The sequence below is a fragment of the Myodes glareolus genome, chromosome X (assembly GCF_982192425.1).
Source record: "Myodes glareolus chromosome X, mMyoGla1.1, whole genome shotgun sequence".
In the NCBI taxonomy this organism is placed as follows: domain Eukaryota; kingdom Metazoa; phylum Chordata; class Mammalia; order Rodentia; family Cricetidae; genus Myodes; species Myodes glareolus.
The window spans coordinates 81,830,732-81,842,249 of NC_142053.1; the positions used below are offsets into that span (position 1 = coordinate 81,830,732).

At 43.7% G+C, this 11,518-nt stretch overlaps 1 protein-coding gene across 2 annotated transcripts in view; it reads left to right on the forward strand.

Annotated features, from left to right (window-relative positions):
* The window catches only part of Hdac8 (histone deacetylase 8), a 218,255-nt gene extending 208,375 nt beyond the window's left edge, over positions 1-9,880 (forward strand). For both annotated transcript variants that reach the window (XM_085684504.2, XM_048417771.3), the window contains one exon: positions 9,352-9,880. In XM_085684504.2, the coding sequence (XP_085540630.1) occupies positions 9,352-9,360 (9 nt within the window). In that variant the 3' untranslated portion in view covers positions 9,361-9,880. The remainder of the gene's footprint in view (positions 1-9,351) is intronic.
* The last annotated feature ends 1,638 nt before the right edge of the window (positions 9,881-11,518 follow it).

The window sequence follows — 11,518 nt, forward strand, 5'->3', positions numbered from 1 at the left end:
TGCCTCTTTGCAGCTCCAAGCATATTTTGGAAGGGGATTTCATAAAGATTTCTAAATTGAGTTAGAATTTCAAGTCTATTGTGACATGCAAATTAGTCCTGCTTGCCCGTTGGCAGCAAAGCAGCTGAAGTGCCTAGAGACGGGCCATAAAATGAAAACATCAAAGTGATTAAATGTGCCCGAAGAGCATAATTGAGTGCATGAATAAGAGAAAATAAAACAAATTGATTTTCTCCAGTGCCAGAAAAACAGAATAATTGAGAACAAAATAATAGACTTTGAAGTAATCAAAGTGAGGAATGCACCATAGTGACACAGAAACAGCCAGTTGTGGGAGAGATTTATTGTGTTTCTGTTATCATTTTTACAACTTTAATTTCATTAGCTAATAAATACAAATCAATTGAAAAATCAGTCAACCAGAGAGGAAACAGTCCCAAGCTGAAGAGGTGATCCTTAATCCACTATATTACACGTGTGCTAAGGCATACACACACACACACACACACACACACACACACACACACACACACACGCTGCAAGCAGAACAAGTTCTGGAAAGCCTCATTTGGAGGTGGTGACTGGCTGCCTCTTATGCCTGTCACTTGCCAGATATGGTTTACAGATTGAGCCATAAAAAGGGTAACTCTTATATGCCACCAAGATTGCAATCAGAAAGAATAGCCTGAATATAAGCATCTTGGTTTGCAGTGATGACATTTTCATGACAATGACCACACCTGTAATTTTGCCTTGCATCATATGACTTCATTTAGTGGTGATGGTGGTGGTGGCAGCTATGAACTACAATAGCAGGAGCACCTGCCACCCTTGGATGGTGGCTTGCTGCCTCAATCCCCCCCCCATCAAAAAAAATAGTGGCATTGAAATCTAATGTCAAATTGAGAGGACCAACCCTTTGGCATCCAGGTTGGTAGCTATGATGCTGGACAAGACCAAGGGAGGAAAGCTAGATGGAGGTAGGCTTGTCGTGTTGAGCCTGACAGTAGAGCATCAGGGACAGCAAGCCATGCTGGAACCAGGTGCTGGAAGATCACAGAGTAAACATGAGACTGCTTAGAAACTATTTTTATGGCTCCTCCAAGAAAAGAATCCCTCCACCCCACTCCTCAGCTGTTCATAACTCAGTGGCCCTTCCCTTCAAGATTCACAGCATGGATGATGTGACCTGAATTGTGGGTTTTCCTTCATAGGCCTTTGAGCTACTCCGGTCGGGACTTCCAGATGTTCGTGACACACCCTGTCTTCAAGGCTCCATAGTTAGTGGCCATGCCTTTGGCTCTAGTAAAGGTCTTGGGGCCACTGGGACTGTAAACCAGGGTGTGCAAAAGGAGCTGGCATTGCTGAGACTGGCACTACTTACTGGCTACCATGGGATGGCATGGATAAGAGACTGGCCTGCCAGACCATTTTGTCCCCTTGAATCCATCTTCTAGGAAGCACCAAGATGCTGAAGAGGGTCTCAGACCTTCTAGTAGCATGCAAGGCCTAGCTAGGATATGCCTTGAAGTGAGCAGTAGATATTAATATTTTGTATAAGACAGTAAAAGTTTGTCTCCAGTTGAAGCTGAAAATCTCAGCTTCCATTTCCCACTGGTGTTTGGGTGGAGCAAATCATTTTGAAACTCTAAAGCATTATACAGATGTAAAGCTGAATTATCCTTCCTACTTCTGTTATTCCCATTATCCTTGATTTCCCAGCACAGAATTTTTGTCTGGAGAAAAATGTGGAGAAGGAACATGGACAAAAGAACCTGGGAGCTGTGACTCCCAAATGCCTGGGAGGCAATCACCCAGCCCAATAGCTGGACAACTGCTGAGGCCATCTCCACTCACTGCCTGACAGGCACACAGCCCGCTCCTGTGATGTCACCCCTACAGTTACTTGTGCCCATCCCTCCACATGGAGCCAGCAGATTTAGGCACAGGAGGGGAGAAAAAATGAATCATAGGCTATTTTAGAAATTGCTTCGATTCCATTTGAGCCTGCCGTGGTGCCTCGCAAGCTGAGCAGAGCACCCTAAGTCACAGGGTAATGTGCTTTAAGTGCTGATAGCTTGGAAGTGTCGGAAGCCTGGTGGGATTAATCCACAACCCCAGGTTCTAATTCAGGTGAGAGAAAGACAAGTGGCAAATGGTGATTCTATAGAATTGTCATTGAAAGGCTTTCTGATGACAGGAAAGATTGACATCCCAAGGCAAGCAATACAGTTGACAATCGCCAGCTGAAAAATTAAATCAGCCCTTCTTGTCAGCAACATGCCCAAGGCTGGATAGAATTCCTTTGGACTGAGCCAGGTGTGCTGTCTCTCATCCTAGCACTCTGGAGGCTGAGACAAGAAGATTGCTCAAAGCTCAAGGCCAGTCTCAGCTAATTTAGTGTGTCCAGGGCATCTTGGGCTACAAAGTGATGCCATCTCAAAAGAGGGCTGGAGGATGACTCAGCAGTAATAATTCATTTTCTTTTAAGAAAAGAAGAACTACTGGACTGCCATTGCCCCCAGTTAAGAGAAAGACCCTCACAACTATCATCAACTAGAAAACCCTCTCTAGATCATACAAGTCACCCCTCTCCTCCCTAAAATCCTGGCCACTTCACTCTCTCCTTGCCCACCATCCTGAGTTCTGGCCACAAAACCTTGTGGTTGTCTATATACTTACTACTATATTCCTGCGGCCTGCAACCTCTTTCCCTTTGCCCTCCACAATGGCATCTGCGGTGAGACCTTCTGTTCCTCTGAGGGGGCATTCGGCCTCCAGCGCTCCTAGGGTCACTTTGGCGTTCCTCCAGCCTGCTATAGTATTGTCTTCACAATTATTTGTTGGGGAAGCGAACAGAAGAGGGTAATGAGATTGAGTATAATAAAAGTACATTATACTCATATATGAAAGTGTCACCATGACGCCAGGAGTAGAGGCTGGCAAGAACCCATTCTTTTTGGTTTTTCGAGATAGGGCTTTCTCTGTATAACAGCCCTAGCAGTCCTGGAACTCGCTCTGTAGACCAAGCTGGCCTCAAACTCAGAGATCTGCCTGCCTCTGCTTCCTAAATTCTGGGATTAAAGGTGTGTACCACTGTACCCGGCTGAACCCCATTTTTTGTACAATTAATTTGTACTAATTTAAAAGGGGGCTAAAATCTCATTTGTCACCCAGCCCAAAATGTTGAGTCTCCATTTATTGCCATGTATTTGCTTGCCTGAACCATGTTTATAATAAGGTCCTTAAGAGGAATGAGCCAAGTTTCAGCTTCTGAGTTGAGCATGAAAGTACTCAGTCAGCTGCCCCGCCCCGTGACTCTACAGGCATTAATTCCTTCAGTGACTGGGACTTGCGTCCCTGCTGTGTGCCAGGCTCTGTAAAGGATGCTGGCTACAGAGAAGTGAACATGGTGGACACTGCTGCCACCTGCAAAGAGCCTTTGGGGAGAGACAGACTGACAGCAAGTAAAGAAACACAGATGCTTCTAGTGTGCTGGACGCGTTGATGAAAATAAAACAGGACCACATGGCAGAAAAGTGACTGGGGTGGCTATTTAACTTGGGTGTCCCTAAGGCCCCTCAGAGGTGACTTTTCAGTTCAAACCTGTAGACTCAAGGTGACAGAAGTGATGAGATGGGTCAAAAATAGACTATCCAAGGACAGCATCCAGAGAGGATGAATGGCAAGTTTGAAGGAAGGGCATGCCTTGTAAGGGGAGACTCGTGTTCAAGCCATACAAGAAGCCCATGTGACTATAACTCATGAGGTCTAGCCTGGGCACTAATAGAAATACCCTGGCTGATACATAGTTGAGTATAAGGGACAGGGAGAGAATCAGGGAGCCAGCTTCAAAGCTACAAGAGATCTCCATGCAAAGGGTAGTTGTGGTTCATAGATGTAACAGTAGTGAAGGGGGAGAAGTGCATGGATTTGCTGTCTGTTTTGGAATTGAATCACAGGACTTGATAACGGATTGAAGAGGAAGGTTATAAACAGAGGAAGAAATAAAATCTCAATTCAGAACCATGACAGAAGGGACAAAAACACCAGTGGTCTGTTTTTATATTCTAAGTGCTCACTCCTATCAGCCTACCTCATAGCTAGCTCTTTTGGACAACACTAGTCTATATTTAAAAAGACTAAATAATCATAGAAGACAAGTCTCAGACTGGAGAATATATCCACTATATGAAGAACCAGCTCAACAATAGGAAAACAAAGAACCCAAATTGGAGATGGCAAAAGATATGAAAAGAAGCTCATGCAAGATATACAGATGGCAAGAACTTGTATGGGTAAATGTTCAACATTGTGTGCCACAAAGGAACTGCAAATTAAAGCAACAAGATAGCACGACACACCTATTCGAACAGATGTTGCCAAAACCAAGTGCTGGAGACTAGGAGCCTTGGGGACTCTCAGTCTTTGTTGGTGAGGACATAAAATAGTGCAGCCCCTTGGGAGGACAGTTTACCACTTTGTGCCAAAGCTAAGCAGTCTTACTGTGTGATCCAGCAATGGCTTCCTTGGTATCTGCCCAAGTAAGTTAAAACTCCTCATGTCCATAAAAAAGCTGTACATGAATGTTTAGAGCATATTGATTCATAACCATCCAAACATGGAAGTAACCAAGAGGACTTTCAGTAGGTGAGTGGATCAACTGTGGGATCAGGAAGTTCAGGAAGCACTTACGTGTTCCTTTTCTTCCATTAACGTTTTGCATTAGTTGGGTGCACCCTGCTCAGTCTTTCTGCAAACCTGAAGCTGCTCTAAGTCTATTAATTAAAAAGGAAAGATTAAGAAAAAAACTTACTAGCACCTAGCAAGGGACATAGCACAAGCAAACCACTACATAAATGTTCACTGAAAAGCTGGATAGGCAAATGAGTCTGTCAGTGGACTTGGGAGGCTGAGGGAGGAGAAGCTTCAGTTTGAGGCCAGTCTGGGCTACAGAGCAAAACATTGTCTCAGAAAACCAGAAAGAATGAACCAATGAATCAAAAAGAACCCAGGCCTCCTGAGTCTTGGTTCTGAAGGTCTTCTTGTATATCAGAGATGAAGACTTAGTATAACTAATTATCCAGACCAGAATATTGAGAAGGAAATGGAGTGTCCTGAGTGTAAACTAGAAGTCATGAACAGCTCACAAGCTACATTTTGCTTCCAAAAGTAATTTGACTATTCATATCTTCAAAATTTTCAGTAACCCACACTTCGCACTGTGGATACTTTGCATTAAAATATGTATTTCTGTCTTCACTTGGGAAATGAACAAATCTAGACTCATGGGGCCTCTATGCCTGCCTAGTAAAGAATGGCAGGATTCACTTGCAAGCATGTGCATCTTGTTTGCCACAAACCCTATCCCTTCCATTTGTATGTCTTACTCTAGGCCAAGCATGGGTTTTGCCCACACTCTTTTAGTTGTCCTTATTTGTATAGTAGTTGAGCAAAAAGGAAAACGTTTTTGAGATACAGTCTAACCATGTATCACTAGTTGCCCTGGAATTCAATGTTTAGACCAGGCTGGTCTCGAATGGGGAGGTCTGCCTGCTTCTGAACCCAACTGTTAGGGTGAAAAGTGTGTATCACCACACCCAGCATGAAAGTATTTATTATACTGGTCATGATTCAAGGTGGGAAAATGATAAAAAAAAGCATCATAACAGCTCCATGTCTTGCCCTAGTTGGATTTTGCTCACATGCACTGGATTCTCTGGCTCTCTGGACATCTAGGTTTGCTCCCTCTAATCTGAAGCCTAATCTCAAGATGTCTCTGAGTTAGTTATATTTGAAACTTTCCCTTCCACTGTCTCCCAGGCCTCAAACTGTGTTGGCCTTCGAATTTCATCAGGCTACCACCTACTGCTAGAAAAGCTGGACATCGGGAGAAAAACAGTGGACATTATTTAAGCTTACGTGGTTTTGGTTACCCAAATTCAATGTTGCTCATCATCCACTTTTGGTGGAAATTATTTCTTCTGTTTTACTTAATTGCCTCCAAATGTAATGACAGAGGAAGTCAGGTGTAATAGAATGCAGCACCAGGCTTTCCTTTCTGTGGTCATCTGTGGCTAAATCACAATGCCCCAGAGTCTTATCCTTTCATGGATTCATTTAGTCCCCAAGCACTGGCTATGCTTACAAATGGAGGGATCCTTGCTTCAGTAGTGGGGTTCCCCGTGGGCTGTCCTCAGCAGAGGCTCACATGTATGGTCAGGGCCTACATATGAAGTTCTGTCTAAATAAAGCTTTAGGCTTTACTCCCAGATAGTCAGGGGTGGGGCCACAGTTAGCAGTGAGCAAGAAGCAGCCCTACAATCAAGAGGAGCATCAGTGAAGAGGCTGAGGCAGTGACCTGAAGAAAGAGATGTGACAGAGGTTAAGGTAGTATAAGATAAAGGAGACAGAACTCAGACAAATCTTGAAGTTAGGTTTGGCAGCTCATAAGACATAAAGGGCCATGAACGAAGACATGAAGAATCAGGCATGGTCCAAGGATTTTGAGTTAGTTTCAAACACCAAAAACATGATCCAAAATATAAGAAAAAAACTGCTGAATTTGGCCTCATCAAAATTAATTTTAGCTTTACAAAAGACTTGTTAGCAGAATGCAGAGATAACAAATGTACTGAGATAAAATGTTTGCAAATCATAAACCCAACAACAGATTTGTATCTAAAACATACAAAGAGCTCTCCAAACTCAACAGTAGAAAAACTGCAAATTAAAAAATGGGCATAAGACATAAAAAGGGGGATACAAATAGCAAATTAACACATAAAAGATGTTTAACACCATTAACTATTAGGAGACATCAAAATGAGATCACAACAAGATACCACCATATACCCATCAGAATAGGCAAAACAAACAATTCTGCATGCTGGCAAGGTTTCTCCACAGAAACCAGATCCCTGGCAAGAGTATAAATGACACAGTGACTCTGAAAAGCACTTCGGCAGTTTCTTATAAAACTAAATGTATAATGGGCTGGAGAGATGGCTCAGTGGTTTAGAGCATTGCCTGCTCTTCCAAAGGTCCTGAGTTCAATTCCCAGCAACCACATGGTGGCTCACAACCATCTGTAATGAGGTCTGGTGCCCTCTTCTGGCCTGTAGACATACACGCAGAAAGAATATTGTATATATAATAAATAAATAAATAAATATTTAAAAAAAAACTAAATGTATTACAGAGGCAGAGGCAGGTAGGTCTCTGAGTTTGAGACCAGTCTGGTCTACAGAGCAAGTTCCAGGACAGCCAGGGCTACACAGAGAAACCCTGGCTCAAACAAAACAAAAAAGACAATTAAATGTACACTGTGTTTACACAAAACCCTGTATGTGAAATATAAACTTTATTCATAATAGCCAGAAAGCTCAATTCTCCTTCAGTGCATGGTGGTTAAACAGACTATGACACATGCACAGGTATTTCGTGCACACAGCAACTTAAATAGGCTTTTTACATTTATTAATTATACAAAATAATGTTTCACTGGTGTTTTCATACATATGTACCATATGCATTGATCATATTCAACCTTATAACCTTCTCTATCTCCATTTTGGATAGATCTTAAGGGCAGTGGAAATGGCAGTCACGAAATTTTATGTACTATAATAGTCCACTTATGTAACATTCTGGAAATGAAACTGTTTTAGAGATGGAGAACATTAATGGTCACCAGGGCTTAGAGAAGGTGAAGGGGGAAGGATGGGAATGACTGGATTTTAAAGGGGTAGGAAGAGCAGGGACATACATTGTGATGCCATAGTTCTGAGTCATGAAATAAAGATTATATGGATCTATACTTGTGATAAAATTGGATAGAACTATATACTTATTAACATATAAGTACAAGTCAGATTCATGAAATATGAATAATATCTATGAATTATGTGAATGTCAACTTCCTAGTTTTGATATGAACAACAGTCATGTAAGATGCTAATTGGAAAAAAAGCTGGTGAAGGCCACATAGGTCCTACCCTTACTATGGGGTTTGTTGTTGCTGTTATTTGCAACTTCCTGTGGATCTGTAGTGCTTGCTTCCATTTATATGGCATTCTTTGGATGGGGGGTCGAGACAGGGTTTCTCTGTGTAGCCCTGGCTGTTCGGGAACTCACTCTGTAGACCAGGCTGGCCTTGAACTCACAGAGATCATCTGCCTCTACCTCCCGAGTGCTGGGATTAAAGGTGTGCGCCACCACCATCTGGCTCTTAAAGGTGTGCGCCACCACCATCTGACTCTTATATGGCACTCTTGAAAAGACAACACTATAATGACAGAGAACACATCAGTAGCTGCCAGGTAGGCAAGAGGATGTGACTTCTAAAGGATGCTGCTGAAGGCTTTAAGGGTTAGGAATCTTCTGTGTCATGAACAAATATGTGTGTTCAGAATCAGGTCTGTGCATTGAGAAAGTTGACTTTACTGTAAATTTTAAAATTACAAAAGTAGAACTCAATTGTAGACCGCTTTCATAGCATTCACAAGGATCAGGATTGGATCCCCAGCACCAAAGCCTAAGTACGATTTTTAGAAAAGCTACTTTTTTTTTTATCTGATTACCTCCTTCTCCCTCTCCACTCATCTGTCATTCTCCATTCACTGTATGCCTGCTGGTGTGAGGCACCCTGTAGCTTCTGATGCTTAAAGGAGAACAGTATCCTTCCGGTTTAAAGGACAAGCAGGAAGCAGAACTTGAACTCTGGTGTTCTGCTCAAGGAAATGGAGCAAAGAGAAGACTGAGCAAGGAGCGAATGAACAAACTGAGCACTTTTAGAGCCGTGTTCTGTGTAATGCTTTTCCAGCAGCACTCTTGACCCAGAGGAAAAGGGAAGGCCCATTACTCCATACTGCATAGGTACCCACAAGAGAAAATGCCAGAAGGGTTGTGCTCTGCTAAGGGAGATAGAAAGGTTGGGGTAGAGGAAAATTTGATGCAGTTAACTGTGAACTCTGAAAAGTGTTACCTGGATGTTCGTGTGTGTGTATGTGTGTGTGTGTGTGTGTGTGTGTGTGTGTGTGTGTGTGTGTGTAAAAACATTTGGACTAGGATCCGCTGCATGAATTGGCCTGGACCCACCTGGTCTCAGCAGTCAGCTGGTGGTCAAAAATCCTGCTGATTTGTATACTGCTTTCTAGGATAACAAGGGTATCTAGGCCTTTGTCCCTCATCATTTAAGGCTTACTCATATAAAAAGGGTCACCACATACCCATTCTCAGCAGGAGAACTGGCCCCAAAATATAACTTCTTTTCTTCTCCACAGCTCCATTGAGGTATGTCATTCATATATGTTACCTGAATCTGAGTTCTGTTTTCTCTCCTGTTTGCAGGGAATCTAAAGCATGTGGTCTAGTTGACAAAAAGAGATCAGATTTCCAGAGCTGGGAAGCAGTGCCTATAATGAAGACAGTGTGTTGATGCAAGCAGTTTGTGGAATTTGTGACTGCAGGGGAAATTTGGAAGAAATTACTTCCTGAAAATTTCCAAGGGGCACCAAGTGGCAGCTGGCCTCCTGGGGTGAGGAGGCAGGCACCCCAGAGCCAGGCCTAGGGGGAAGAGGAAGACATCCAATGTTTAAAGTGTTTATTTTAAAACACACACACAATGCCATTTTTAATGTTTCAAAATTATTTTTAAGCAAGTTGGGGGGGGAGTATTTTTATCTTCTTAAAGGGGACAAGTCAAAAGCAGCAGGAAAGTGGGAGGGGGTTCAGCAGACAAGCAGGTTTAGACCCCAGGGCCATTTGGTAGAGCCCTGAGGGGGGGCTATCAGCAGACTGGAAGGGGAAGAGGAGTCTTGCCACTTTTGTTTTAGTATTGTGCACTCATGTTGTTTCTAATAAAATCTTTCAAAACCTAGCTCTGCCTCGCTCTTCTCACTGTAAACTGCCACTGACAGCACACATTTCTGCACTTTTCCTCTCACCAAAGGTCAGACATGACCCTCTTACTTCCATATTCTGCCCTGGTCAGCCTAGGACTCCCACCCTAAAACTTGGACCCTCGCAGGGAACTAGTGTATCCCTGCACAGATGACACACTCTGTCATATGCTAGGGCCTGTCCATGAAGAAAAGGTGCAGAATTACAGGCTCTGTGTCCATGAAAAGGAGCCTGTTGCACCCTGAGGAGGCGCCTGCCCTGCCAAAGATTCAGGGGTAGGAACACAAAGTCTCAGGGGGCGTTTCCATGCATTAGACGGGCCACTTCCGACTCAGGTGTAGATAGTTGAGACGCATGACCACTGGCTGGTGTAACCCGGGGAGATGGTGCAATGGTGATGAAAAGACAGCCATTCAGCATGATTTTATAAGCCGATTGACCAAATATTTTTAAGTTCTCTCAACCACTGTGGCAAGTCTAAGAGACACAAGCACAGCCCAGACCTGGCCTTGGGCAAAGAGAAGAAAAAGCAAATACATGCGCAAAGCCAAATTGAGAGCAACTGGCACAGCCCACAGGCCCCCAGCAGCATGTCTGAAGGGATATTTAACTTGAATTTCCCCAAGCAAGCAAGCAAGAGCATTCCACAGAAGGGAGTGAGAAAGGCCTGAGTGTGTCCTGAGCTGGGAATAGCCTTGCTTTTATTAAACAGTAAGGGTGTCTGGTGGACTAGAAGTACCAGTACTTCAAATGTCCACTATTCTAATTATACACTCTGGCCTTAAGGCAGTTTGGCTTACACTGGAAAGAATGGGGATTTCAAAGAATTGAAGAGTTGGGAGGTGCTGAATGCCCACGCAGTTGCCAAGGTTGGCCCTCTCAAAGATTTGCTCATTCCACTTTTAGGTTCCCATTGCAGTCCTTTCAAGGGGTCCTACCTCCAAAGTCCCTGTGAAGGCAACCACCTGGTAGTGGTTAGTCCTCAGAGGCAACCACGTGGTTAAAAAAACAACCGCTAGCTAGTGCCCTATGGCCTTTTCAGTGAGAATGGACCTGGTCAAAGATATGCCTCCAATATGGAGAGGAATGGGGGAAGATTCTGGGGGTGCCAGGGGAGCCTAGTTAGGCTAGCACTACCCAAGAACCAGCTTGGCCTCAGTTTTGTCCCAACAGGATGACCTTCTGCCAGGCCAGAATGGGCACTAGTGCAGGGCCTCCAGGCTGCCATTCATCACATTCCTATAGGATACGCTAGCCTGGAGTGCAGTTCCGTGGCAGGGCAGGTGCCCAGCACACACAAGGCCCTGGGTTCTGTCCCCTAACACATCAAAAACAGGAGAAGAGAGGACAAAAGAGAGGGAAGAGGAGAAGGAAAAGAGGAAAACATTAGATTAAAAAGAACGACAGGTAAAACCAGGAATCACTTAAACTTTGCAAAATAAAATTGAAATACCCAACGGTAGAACCATCATCCACCAAACCAACACAGCAGGCTAAGACCTGCTCTGTCCGGAATTATGAGGGCATGAGGAAAAGCACCACAGCGTCAGCTGGGACTAGGAAATTACAAGATGGTTTGTTTTGCCTTTGAGTTTTTTTCCTCTATTTTTTCAGA